This window comes from Lathyrus oleraceus, chromosome 1, assembly GCF_024323335.1.
Source record: "Lathyrus oleraceus cultivar Zhongwan6 chromosome 1, CAAS_Psat_ZW6_1.0, whole genome shotgun sequence".
NCBI classification, from domain to species: domain Eukaryota; kingdom Viridiplantae; phylum Streptophyta; class Magnoliopsida; order Fabales; family Fabaceae; genus Lathyrus; species Lathyrus oleraceus.
In genome coordinates, this window is record NC_066579.1 from 121,888,651 (window position 1) to 121,903,001 (window position 14,351).

Below are 14,351 nucleotides of genomic sequence, written 5' to 3' on the forward strand. Positions count from 1 at the left end.
AAATATTTTCTTAGCATCTATGGATCTTGGTAAGTCAATGAAAAATAGTCTCATCAATTTCTTATTGATTTGAGATTTATTTGAGATTTTAATTCATATTATGCTATTTTTAATTATTTTTAATTGCTTCCTGATTTCAAAAATTGATGAGAAAATTAGTCAAAGCTTGTTTGACTATGTTAAACCTATGAGAATTTAATTGGACTTTTTGAAGTTGATTTGAATTGAATTTAAGGTTTGACCTTATTTATTTATTTATTTATTTGCATTTTATTTTAATTCAAAAAATACCAAAAAAAATATTGTTGACTCTTTGACTTGTTATCTTCATTTCTTTTCTGTTTGGTGTTGGTTGATGTTGATTTGATTCACATTTGATCAATTGGATTTGGTTGTGGTCTTTCTTTTCCCCTCCCTTTCATCTTCATCCCTTTCTTTCCATGAATGGCCAATGAGTTAAAGTCTTATGGTTGGTCTTGACAAATGAGAGGTTTAACCTTCTTTGATCCAAACCAAACTCAATTTGATCCATGATCAAGTGAGTTGCTTTATGTCCAAGATAGATTGCTTCTTGGTCAAGCAAATAACCTAAAGTCAATACAAGGCCCTTCCCCTTTTGTTTTGGCATGGCAAGTTTATGGAGCTTGGCTTACTAGTCATGATCTCTAACTTGTGTTCTTTGCCTATATTTTTATTGACCGACCTCAAATAGGTGTGACTACTACATTAGTCCACTTACGATTGCTTAACATAGCGCTACATTGTCTTATGACAAGCTAACATAACCTCCACTAATTACTAACTTTAATTTGAGCTTTTAATTTCTTGCCATTTACTTTTAATGCCATTTATTTCTTGCTCATTATTCACATTGATTTTCTCTTTGCTCACTTGAGCACATATTTTATGTTTATGTCATTTCTCTTTTGCTCATTTGAGCCCATTATTGTATATAAATATATTGCTATCTTGTGTTTGCTTTGTGTTTGTTTTGTGTGAACCAAATGCAAAAGGAGAAAGGACTTAGAATTAGGACTTACCTATGCTTAAAGGAGTTCAAGAGCAACTAGGCCTCATGCCTTTAGAATGCAAAACTTGTTGAAGAGCAACTAGGCCTCATGCCTTTAGAATGCTAAAATTCAAAGTTGACTTCAAAGGACTTATCCTTCAAACTTATTCTTTGTCCATTCCCCTTATTGTGTTGTGAACTTTTTGATGTTTGCTTTTGTGTGATAGGGATCCCACCTTGAGATTGTTAAAAGAGGACCATTGTCATGAGTAGCCAAGTTTAGAGACAAGCCAAAGGGAAATCCTAGGAGCTTGAATTCAAATTGTTTGATTGCTTGTTTGTGTGCTAAGTCCAAAGGAAAGGAGCATCTTGAGTCATCTCTATTACTTCAAGAAAAGGAACTCCAAGGGTTTATCTTTTTCCTCTTATCTTTGTATGCTTTAGGAATGACCCTTCTCTTCTTCTCCCCACTCTAACCAAGCCAAAAATCTTTTTCTTCAAACTTTGACTTTGTTTCAAATTTGAAACCTAGGCCTTAAGCCTTTGACTTTTTAAAACTCTTTTCATAAATACTCATTTGTAAATAAATCTTAACCCAACTTTGACTTCATTTTGTAAATAAATCTAACTTGTAAATATAACTCACTTCAAGTTGTTTTTGTGGTTTCAATGGCCACTTGTTAAAACTTTTCAAAAACATTAGTCATAGGTTTGAGTTATCATAGTGGTTGATGTAATTCTCACCTCATCCTTAGTGTTGGATTATAAGCCTTCCATGCTTATTATAAGGTTAACCCCTCACTAGCATGTTGAAGCCTTCCTCACATGGTGGATTGTTGGTTTAGGTTGAGTTTTCTCCCTTTGATAACAAAAGACCTTAAGGCTTTTGGTCAAATCAATTCACCAATCTTTGAGATTTTTACCCCGAACTACGAGGTCTTGATCCTCCTTTGTGATAGTACGTAGGCAATGGGTTCATCCATTCAAACAACAAAATTTGTAAATATAATCTATTCTGTTCTCATCCCTCCCATCTCTTTTGTACAAATATTTTCACAAATACCAACCTACAACACATACTTTGCAAAAAGGGTTCCCTTAGAGTACTAAGGATGTTTTGGGTGCGTAAAACCTTCCCATTTCATAACCAACCCCCTTACCTAGATCTCTTACATTTTTGTTAGTTTTTGATTTGAAAAACTTCTTACTTGGCTTTTGTTCGCTTTTTAGCCTTTCCTTTGGACAAATAAAAGTGCGGTGGCGACTCGAATTATATGTTAACTTTTGGTTTAGTCAATAAACCTAAAGGTAACGAAAACCCCGCTACAGAAAAGTGGCGAATCTGCTGGGGAACGAACCTCTCTAGTGGGTTTAACCTACTTTTTGCTTGTATGTGTTGTATGCTTATATTTATTTGTGGCATTATTTTTGTGCAAATTTGGAATGAATGTGTTTGTAATGTATGAATTGCTTGATATATTAATTGCTTGTATGCTTGGTAGTTTCTTGTGAGATGAGTTCTATATCCGAACTCGAGTGCACTTATGATAGGAGAATGGCATAGTCTTATTGACTTGTGTGGAGTTATTCCTTAACAAGTTAACTTGCAAGTCCATTCACTTGGTGGAGGTCTTATTGGGATCAATAATGTCACATGAGTAGTCGTGGTTAGGCATTACTCTTTCCAATATTAACCTTAGAAACCAAGGACCTTAGATACCTAGCCCATCTTGGCTTAGTTTAGGACGTAGTGCGAAGGTCGTTCAAGTGTAAGACTTGATACGATTGTTACGCGATACTACACTCATAAGAGTCTCTCTTGAGAATATTTTTGGAGGACGAGTAGTCGTTTTATCCAATAATATCTGAAAGATGGGATGATGACTATGGGAACCTTTTTAGAACATGATTGTCAGGTTTAACCATAATACACTCGTGTTGGGTGGTTCTTAACCGAGACACCATGCTCATGACTCTCAACAAACCCTTGATTCGCGGTTGATCCGTTCTCGTATATTTTTAATATCAATGGAACTTGGGTGTTGATAAGGTGTAAACCATAATCCACCAATTTGGTACCTTGACAATTTTCTTAAGTGTGCAGGATTCTAAGTTAAAAGGAATCTAATAAAACGAATATCTGGAATATGAATTATCCCAGAAACGCTGACCTAACATAAAGAGAAATCAGATCTGACTCTGAACATAATGCATGTGACGAGAAATCACCTGAGAATTTTGACTCTGAAGGAAACATTTGATTAGGCTCCAAGTATGCTATGGAATGGACTAGGGGTGTTCACGGTCCGGTTTGGATCGGTTTTGAGACAAAATATCATCCGATCCAAAATATATAAAGCATACGGTTTGGTTCGGTTTTTGGATGACAACAAGAAAAATCCAATCCAATCCAATCCAATTTATACGGTTTACTTCGGTTCGGTTGAATCGGTTTTATTCGGTTTTTAAATCAACACTGTGAAATTTAAAACGAATATATTTCAATACCAGTTACAATTATGCCACCAACGTCTACTAAGACAATATCTAATTTTCATATTATATGGCTATTTGATGTCATTGTTGCAAAGATTCATTATAATATATGGACAATATCTATCCCAACGAAATAGACATTGCTGTAATAAATATTTTATATGGAGACCTGCTTACTTAGTGCTTATAGGGAGACTTGTAATATAAATTAAATATATGACAAATATATATGACAGTAACATACCAAAGCTGCATTAAAGTGAATATAATAATAAAACTTCAAGAAAAATATCAATGACAGCATAATTGATAGTTTCAAAATCACAGCCTGCAACATTGATAGACAAATCTAAAATTTTCTAATTATCCTGAAATTGCTCCAGCTTCACAATAATTATCCTGCAATTGCTCCAGCTTCACAATCTACCCAATTCTTTCAGATATCAAAAGCTAATCAGAGTCTATATCAGATACACCTTCATTCAATTGTGGGATTGGAGCAAGTTCTACAAAAATAAAGATAAATATTACTCAATATAAAAGATAAACAATGCTTAACAAAAAATAATATAAGTTATAAGTAAATTACCTAATTCCAGATTTTCTAACTCATCCACAAGCTCTTCAATATCCACCGACACCGGGGAAGATTTACACCAATTTTGTGTACAAATTAAAGCTTCAACTGTTTTTGGCGTAAGAGAACTTCTATAGCAAGTAAGCACTCTACCTCCGGTAGAGAAGGCAGACTCTGAAGCTACAGTAGATACAGGAATGGCCAATATATCTCTAGCCATTTGACCAAGAATAGGATACTTGTTGGAATTCACCTTCCACCAATTCAAGATATCAAAACCAGGACCTTTCTTCTCCAAATTCTCCATGAGATACAAATCCAATTCATTTTTCTGCATGCTCTCATTAAGATTCATGTCCATCTCAACCTCTAAAGCAAATGCATCCTCTGGTGCTTTAAGTTCTACCAACTCTACTTCTTGAGTGGAATGTGTAACATTTTCAGTTTGACCGTTACCAAGGAAAAGCCTATAACTCTCAAATATTTTATTTAATGTCTCCTCCGTTTTTTTATACAAAGATACAGCAACATCATTTGGATATGCCCTGTTCAATCCCCACCTAACAAACTGCATCTTATGTCGAGGATCAAGCACAACAGCAACAAAGATCAACATATTCATTTTTTCAACCTTACCCCAATATTTATCATACTTAACTTTCATATTTTCAGCCATAATTCCAAGCAAGTTGTCTGAACTTTTTAATTCTATCCACCCGTTCAAGGTAGTCAATATCTTAATATGCTCATTAAAATATTGAGAAGAGGTCACAAAAGTACTACCTGAAACCTTCTTTGTGATATCAAAAAATATTTTCAAAAAATTAACAAAGCATTTTGCATTATCCCAATCCTCTTTATTAGGAATACCATCTTTCATCAGCACAAAATCAGCACACTTCTCACTCAATCTCTTAAATGCCTTTTGAAACTTCAATGCACTTTCAAGCATAATATATGTGGAATTCCACCTAGTGGAAACATCCAACTGAACAATTGATTTTTCTTGTAACCTAACTTCCTTAATGCAAGTTTTAAACCTATCCATACGACCCAGAGATGCACGAACATATCTAACAGCATTCCTAATCTTACTAATTGAAGAATGATAGTCTTCCAGCCCATCTTGGACCACAAGATTCAGAATATGTGCACAACAGCGAACATGCATATGTCCCCCTTTCAATGGATGAGAATTCCAATCGTTAATTGTATTTTTCAAGTAAGTTATAGCAACATCGTTAGAACTAGCATTATCAACCGTAATGGTGAAAACATTACCTATTAGCCATTCCTCCAAACATTTTTCAATTTTTTTGCCGATGGTTACTCCTTTGTGATTCACAATTGGACAAAAATTCAGAATCCTTTTATGGATTTTCCAATCATGATCAATGAAATGTGCAGTGAGACAAAGATAACTCAAATTTTGAACAGATGTCCAACAATCAGTTGTAAGACAGACACATTGATTTGATTTATTTAGCACACTTTTTAACTTATGTTTCTCACTCGTGTACAAATCCCAACAATCTCTAGCAATTGTAATCCTTTTAGGAATTGAGAGTTTAGGTTGCACAACACTCATAAAATGAAGAAACCCCTCTCCCTCAACAAACTTAAAAGGCAACTCATCAACAATAATCATCCTAGCTAAAGCTTTCCTACATGCCTCGGCATCAAAATGAACACCAGTGAAAACACTACCAGATCCATTCCCATCTTCTTTTTTCAATTGTTGAAGAACAAGAGTCTGTTGAGTGGGATCAAGAGACTCTTTTGAAAACTTCTTACACTGATGCAGCAAATGGTGTTTTAAATTACTAGTGCCATTTCTTTGTGAATCAGCAGCATATGTTACATCACACCAATTACACTTAGCTCTTGATCCTATTTTTGTAAAATGTTCCCAAGTCCAAGATCTAGATTTAATAGGTTTTCTGTTACCTGAATCTCCAGCTATAACATTAGAATCATTGGAAGCTTCTCCAACCTTTCTTTTCTTGTTAGCATTTTCTTCATCATTGTTTGTTTCACTACTTTGTACCGATGGAGGTGGAGCTTCAGTTGTTTCAGCCTATAAAATAGGAAACACAATATTACACCATTGTAACATTAACCAACATTTTCAAAGGTAAAATAATCCACTTAAAATTAATTTTTGATACCTGAATAAGGTTGTTGACAATATCAGATTGAGTTACAGGATCAGTTTGGCTCATTCCTGTAAAAATAGATCAAACTTAAAATTAGAACAAAGTATAAACAGCTAGTTGTAAAAAAAGCTAATAAGAATATATTATGAAAAAGTTATGAAACAAAATATGAAAAACTAACAAAGAATAGACCTTGAAGAAATTATGAAAAACTAAATAAAATTTGTTACTGTTATAACCAACATGAAACGATTTCACATCAGAAAACTAATGAAAATAATTTTTAGTAAACTAGTGTTATAAAATTTAGAACATAAGTAAGTTAATTTTAAATAAGATTTCAACAACACAAATTAGAACAACTTTACAAAAGGATAAAAATTAGTACAACTTTAGAAAATCTAATCGAACAAAAGTATAAAGTACAAAAAAGACAAAATCAAAAAAATTAAGAAACTTGCTTACTGATAGTATAATTCAGAAAACTAATTGAGATGAATGTTGATTTAGACTTTTTTTTTCTTTTGATGAAAAGTGATTGAAATTGAAAGAGGAGATACAGACCTTAAATAGAGAACTGAAGAAGAAGAAAGGCCATGATTCAACTTTAACGTTGAGCCGAAATTGAATTTCTTGCGGTTATAATAACAATGAATAGCATTCATTGTATTTAATTTTGAGTATAATTCAAAATCTGAATAGGGAAACTACAGAAGTGATTGAGATTCTCTAGAGAAATTAGTGGTGGCTAACATAATTAATTTAATAGGATGAGTAAATGGAAGTAATACCGGTTCGGTTTGGACCGGTTCGGTTTTCATGAAGCCAACCGTAAACCGAACCGAACCGATCGGTTATGCAACATGGTGATCCAAATACATCCAAAAAAAATCGGTTTTTTTGGATTTCGGTTTTTTCGGTTCGGTTTTTGGTTTTTTTTTTGGATTGGATTGGATCTGAACACCCCTAGAATGGACAAGGAATTTAGTACATTTAACTCCCAGAGCTGGCACGAAATCTTTATTGATTCCCCCCAACGGTATCATCTCAAGTGCTATATAAGGGCATCCTCATAACTTTATGAAATAAACAACTTTAATACAACAATATTCTCATAGTCTGAATATTCTTCAGCATTATTGTTGTAAGAAATAGTTTCCTTACAAGAGTTGTTGCTCAATATTGTATGGTTATCCTTCAGTGTTCTTAGATTGTGTCTTTACTGCTTATCTAGAAGGATCTAGCCAAACACTTTATAATTCTTGTAATTGTTTGTGATACCTCAAATGACTTGTTTAGGTATTTAGACTTGAGAGGGCTAAGAGGTTGTTGAACTTTTAGACAAACTTTGTAATCTATTGAGATTAGTGGATTAAGTCCTTGTTGAAGGCGAAATCACCTTGGCCGGGTGGACTGGAATAACTTTGAATTTCAAGCGAACCATGATAAATCGTTTGTGTTGTTATTATTTATTCTTTGCGTGTTGTTGCAAAAATATTTTAACTCTTGTGAAAACAATTCAAACCCCAATTTCTTGTTTTTCTCTACCTTCAATTGGTATCAGAGCTTCGACTATGTTATTGATTTCTAAATCAAACACTTAACCGTGTAGAGAGACCCAGGGTGAGAAAAACTTCATGGCCAACACAAATGAAAGAGATAGCTACAACGCAAAACCTCTAGTTTTTGATGGAGAAAAAATTGATTACTGGAAGGATAAAATGGAAAGTTTCTTCCTAGGCTATGATGCTGATCTCTAGGATATGGTTACAAATGGTTATGAGCTACCCATCTCTGCAATTGGTATTCCTATTCCAAGAAGAAGAATGAGTGGAAATCAGAAGCGTGATTTCAAGAATCACCACAAAGCTAGAACTATTCTGGTAAACGCTCTTTCCTATAACGAGTACGAGAAGATAACCAAGAGGAAAACAACAAAAGATAATTTTGACTCCTTGAAAATGACGCACGAAGGCAACAACCAAGTTAAAGAGACTAAGGCTTTAGCCTTAATCAAGAAGTATGAAGCCTTCAGAATGGAAGATGATAAAGTTGTTGAAGTGATGTTCTCAGGTTCAAAACCTTGGTTGCAGGACTTAAGGTTCTGGACAAAGGATATACTACAGCAGATCACATCAAGAAGATAATCATAAGTCTTCCCAAGAAGTGGAGACCTATGGTTACTGCTCTAAAGCTATCCAAGGATCTGAACAACATAAGTCTTGAATAACTTATCACCTCTCTCATAAGTCATGAAATAGAGCTAGAAGAAGATGAGCCTCAATAGAAGAGAAAATCTATTGCGCTAAAGTCTAGATCAGAAAGAAGAAAGCCAGAAAGGAAAAATCCTTTCAAGCTGAAGAGGAAGAAGCTGATGACTCAAAGAATGAAGATTCTGATGATGAAGAAGAATTGTCTCTTCTTTCCAGAAGAATCAAACAGATATGGAGAAAGAGACAAATAACTTCAGAAGGCCCAGATAGAAGGGAGACCGTCCAGATTCAACCTCTAGCGGCAGACCCAACAAGGAAGTAACATGTTATGAATGTAAAGAGCCTGAAAACTACAGAAATGATTGTCCAAAGCTAAAGAAGGATAGCTCCAGAAAATAAAGCTTCAATAAAAACTCATTCAAAGCAAAGAAGAAAGGACTCATGGCAACATGGGATGATTCTGAGTCTGAAGCTCCAAAATCTAATTCTGAAGAGGAGTAAGAAAATGTAGTAATCATAGCCACTACCTCTGGAAGTTCATCTGAAACAGAGTATGACTTTGAAGAGGTATTCTCTGAATTTTCTCGTTCAGATCTTGAATCCTGTTTGTTAGAATCTCTAAGCTTGTATCAGAATCTTCGATAGAAATTCAAGAACTTGAAAAAGGTTCATGAAGAGACTGTTGAAGAATGTGATAAGCTTGAGAAAGAAGTTTATGAACTCAAAGAAAATAATTTTATTCTTGAAAGAGAAAAAGATTTTTCAACTAAGAAATGTTCAAAACTTGAGGAAACTCTTTCTAAAGCTCTAATTACTTTTGACATTATCCTATACAAATATGATAAAGCCTTTCAGAAATTTCTAAACAACAGCCTAGATAGAAGCAAAATGGCTTCTATGATCTATGGTGTAAGTCATAATAGAAAAAGAGGAATTGGTTATGACTCTGATGAAGATGATCAGAAACCTTTTATAGAAAACAAACCAAAATCTCCTTTTTCTTACCATTATACATCGGCACAGACACAAAAGTTCAATAACGCTCGAAAACCCAAAGTTCTCAGAACTAAAACACCAGTCATGGTACCTGGACCCTGGATGCTCGCGACACATGACGGGAAGAAAGCATATGTTCCAAGGCCTGAAACTTAAAGATGTTGGTTTCGTAGGCTTTAGTGGAAGTCAGAAAGGAAGAATCAGAGGATCTAGAATAGTTGGTAACAGATCTTTTCCCTCTATTTCTGATGTTGTTTATGTTGAGAGATTAATGCATAATTTGTTATTCCTAAGTCAATTAAGTGATAACGGTTATGATATTATATTTAATCAAAAAACGTGCAAGGTTGTCAATAAAAAAAATGGCACAGTCCTTTTCACTGGAAAGAGGAAAAACAACATTTATAAAATAACACTTTTAGATTTGAAAAACCAAAACGTGAAATTCTTGATGTCTGTTAATGAAGAACAATGGGCATGGCATCGACACTTGGTTCACATTAGCTTGAAGAGGATTTCTCAGCTAAATAAACTTGAGTTAGTCAGAGAACTGCCTAAGCTTAAGTTCTCTTAAATTTCTCTTTGTGAAGCATGTCAAAAAGGAAAATTTTATAAAACCACTCAAAACCAAAAATGTTGTTTCCACCTCTAGACCCTTGGAACTTCTACACATTGATCTTTTTGGATATGTTAAGACAACGTTAATAAATGGTAAGAAGTATGGATTTGTCATTGTTGATGACTACAGTTGTTGGACATGGGTGAAATTCTTAAGCCACGAGAATGAGTCACATTCTGTATTCACAAGTTTTTGTTCAAAAGTGAAAAATAAATATGTCTCTAAGATTATCAGAGTCAGAAGTGATCATGGTGGCGAATTTGAAAACAAATTTTTTGAAGAACTTTTTGACTCTAATGGAATATCCCATGATTTCTCCTGTCCTAGAACTCCAGAACAAAATGGAGTTGTAGAAAGGAAGAATATGACTCTCCAAGAAATGGCCAGAACCATGACCAATGAGACTAAAGAAGCTAAGCACTTTTGGGCAGAAGTTGTGAATACAACATGTTACATTCATAATAGAATCTCTATCATACCTATTCTGGAGAAGACCCCTTATGAACCGTGCAAGGGAAGAAAACCAAACATTGCTTATTTTCATCCTTTTGGATGCTCTTGTTTTATTTTGAACACTAAAGACAATCTGAACAAGTTTGACTCTAAGACACAAAAGTGTATTATGTTGGAATACTCATAATGTTCTAAAGGATATCGAGTATACAATACAGAAACACAAATTGTGGAAGAATCAATTCATGTCAAATTTGATGATAAGCTTGACTCTTAAAAGTCAAAGCTGGTTGAGAAATTTGCAGATCTGGATATCACACTTGTAGGTTCTGACGAAAAGACAATTGATTTTGAAGAAGCAGAAAGAGGAACTTCAAAAGCACTTGAACCCACAATCAATCAGAAAAGACAATGAAACATGCAGAATGTCTCTAAAGAACTAATTCTGGGAAACAAGGATGAACTCGTTAGAACAAGATCAACATTCAAAGTTTCTGAAGAAACACTTCTAGGACTAGTATCTCTGATAGAGCTAACATCCTGTGAAGAAGCTCTTCAAGATAAAGAATGGATTTTGGCAATGAAAGAAAAACTTGATCAATTTTCCAGAAATGACGTTTGGGATCTTGTATTAAGACCCAAGGGAACCCATGTGATTGGAACTAAACGGGTTTACAAAAATAAGCTAAATGAAAAGGGTGAAGTTATCAGGAATAAAGTACGGCTGGTGGCACAAGGTTATAGTCAACAAGAAGGAATTGACTACAATGAAACCTTTTCTCCAGTCGCGAGGTTAGAATCTATTCGTCTCCTTGTATCCTTTGTTGTTAATTATTCTATTAAATTATATCAAATGGACGTCAAAAGTTCGTTTCTGAATGGTTACATTTCTGAAGAAGTGTTTGTCCATCAACCTCCTGGCTTTGAAAATTCAAAACTTCCAGAACATGTTTTCAAACTTAAGAAATCTCTTTACGGTCTGAAACAAGCTCCCAGAGCTTGGTATGGAAGACTTAGTTCATTTCTTCTGGAAAACGATTTTATCAGAGGCAAAGTGGACTCCATTCTCTTTTGCAAAAACATCAAAAACGATCTTATGATTTGTCATATTTATGTTGATGGTATAATATTTAGTTCAGCTAACCCCTCTATTTGCCAAGAATTTTCTGAGTTAATTCAGGCAGAATTTGAGATGAGCTTAATGCAAGAACTGAAGTTCTTTCTGGGCATTCAAATAAATCAAACATCAGAAGCCATGTATGTCTATCAAAGCAAATACATAAAAGATCTTATGAAGAAAATTGACATGTCAGAAAGCAAGCCAGCCAAGACTCCCATGCATCCTACTTACATTCTGGAGAAGGAAGAGGTAAGTCAAAAGGTTTATCAGAAACTCTATCGTGGTATGATAGACTCTCTCCTTTATTTGAATGCTTCTCGTCCTGATATTTTATTCAGTGTATGTCTCTGTGCTAGATTTCAGTCAGATCCAAGGGAATCTCACTTAACTGCTGTTAAGAGAATTCTTAGGCATTTGAAAGGAAGACCTAATATTGGCTTGATGTATAAGAAAACATCAGAGTACAAGTTTTCTGGGTATTATGATGCAGATTATGCTAGAGATAGGTTAAAATGCAAAAGCACATCTGTGAACTGTCAGTTTCTAGGATGAAACATCATCTCATGGGCAAGCAAAAGACAATCAACCATTGCACTGTCAACTGCAGAAGCAGAATATATCTCAGCTTCACTTTGTAACACTCAGATGGTCTGGATGAAGAATTAGCTTGAGGACTTTCAGATCTATGAGAGTAACATTCCTATCTTTTATAATAATACTGCTGCTATTTGCTTAAGTAAGAACCTAACTTGGCATTCTAGAGAGAAGCACATAGGAATTAAACACCACTTTATTAGAGATTATGTTCATAAAGGGACAATTGCTTTAAAATTTATAGATACAGACCATCAATGGGCTGATATCTTTACAAAACCCTTAGTTGAAGATAGATTTCTATTCATTCTGAAGATTGCCCAGAATGACTCTGAACATGTGTTTCTCATCTCTAATGTAAAATTAGACTCTAACTCAAGCATATGATGTCTATCTGATTCTGATACTTCTACAAGTTAGAAGACATCTCTATCAGAAAAATCTCAAGTCATAAACCTTTTGGTATTCTTGATTCCAAATACATCGACATGTGGCCTCTCAAACGTGTGGCTCTAGTTCTTCTAGACACCTGTCTAGCTCAAAACTTAATGGCCAAAATGTTGAGATCCCCTCGAGCAGTGTGCAAATCTTGAGATTGGAATCTCATCATTAGCTGCATTTAATTTTTCCCATGATTGTCAAAACTAGGTTTTAGCAACAATTAATTTTGTGTTCCTTCTCAAGTTACCGCTATTGTTTTTGCAAAATGTTAATTGGGTTTATATACTCCCATGACTCCCACTCTCACACTTTCACTCTTCACTACTTACACAAACCTAAAACTTCCAACCTTTTTCTCTGCAACTTCTCTTCATCTATTTCTCTGCAACTTCTCTTCATCTATTTCTCTGCAACTTCTTTTGGTATCAAGAACAACTTCATCATGAATGCTCGAGAAAAATAAGTATTCGAGTTCTCTCAAGAGATGAATGCCCCAGAACAATAGGTTGAATCCCCATAACAAGTTGCCTCCACTACTGCACTTTAAACAACAACTTCTTGTCAAGAACCTCATGTTCTTGATCGTCTAACCCACATTAATATATCCACACCATTTAAACAACTGGATGTCCTTTGTGAGTTGCTGGTGGACTTCGAGAACCTAAAAGAAAATGATATGGATCTAACACCAGAACTGAAGAATCAAGATTGGGCTCACCTACTTCAATCGTCTCTATAGCCCTATCTACAAAAATCTGGTGAACTAGAGATTTGCTGACTGCGATGATCACTACATCATCTCTCATGTTCTGGGTATCAAGATAGTCATTACTGAGAAGTCTATTGTTGCACTTATGAACATGGGGAAGGCCGGGGGAAGAATAATTTACAACATAAACCCTAGGGATAAGTACATGTGCCAAGAAATCATCCCCACAATCTTCTCTCAGAACCCTGAAGGACGAACATCCTCCGAGAATCAAGAGCTCCACATTAATATGAGGGTGTGGCTCAAGATAATTCTGGGATGCATCCACCACCGTCCATCATCCATCTCTTCTGACTATGTCAACACAAATTAGAAGTGCATCCTCTATTGTGTGCACAAGGGTCTGAAGCTTGACTTACCTTCTCTTCTCTTCAAGTACCTAAGAGATTCTGTTAAAGACACCATAAACAATATGAAGCCAAGGAAATACATCCCTCTAGGCAGGTTGATTCCAGATGTTCTGATTTAGAGTGGTCTGGTGGATCATTGGTCGGAAAAATAGCAAGTGTACTATTTTTACCGATGTAGTAATAAGGAGTTTTATCTCCAAGTATCGATCTCAAGGATTGCGTAGGAAATACTTATTTTACTTTGATTCTATCAGAACAAAAAGATAATGGTTTGGTTGTTTTGGAATTCTAACAATAAACACAATAGACAGTAAAATATAATTGATTAATATAAAATATGCTAGGGGAAGTGGTTGATTTAACCAGTTATGAATTCAGTCAAGATTTCCTTAATACATATGAAACACATTCAATTACCTAACCTCAGAATGTTCTTCCTTAAGTCCTTAAGGAAGAAACTATTAAGCTACCAATTCTTACTCAAATGTCCATTCAATTAATCATTGGTTTTAATCATAAATAATATCAAGGTTTGCGGTGGTTTACAAAAGTTACTAG

The 14,351-nt window shown here is 34.7% G+C and overlaps 1 protein-coding gene across 1 annotated transcript; it reads right to left on the reverse strand.

Annotated features, from left to right (window-relative positions):
- Positions 1-3,307: 3,307 nt before the first annotated feature.
- On the reverse strand, positions 3,308-6,903 carry LOC127095021 (zinc finger BED domain-containing protein RICESLEEPER 2-like). The gene is made up of 6 exons (XM_051033775.1): positions 6,803-6,903; positions 6,627-6,639; positions 6,469-6,505; positions 6,251-6,306; positions 4,095-6,159; positions 3,308-4,011 (listed from the first exon to the last, which is right to left on the reverse strand). Exons 1-6 carry the CDS (start codon positions 6,901-6,903, stop codon positions 3,956-3,958), a joined length of 2,328 nt encoding a protein of 775 aa, XP_050889732.1. The 3' UTR covers positions 3,308-3,955.
- Between the last annotated feature and the right edge of the window lie 7,448 nt (positions 6,904-14,351).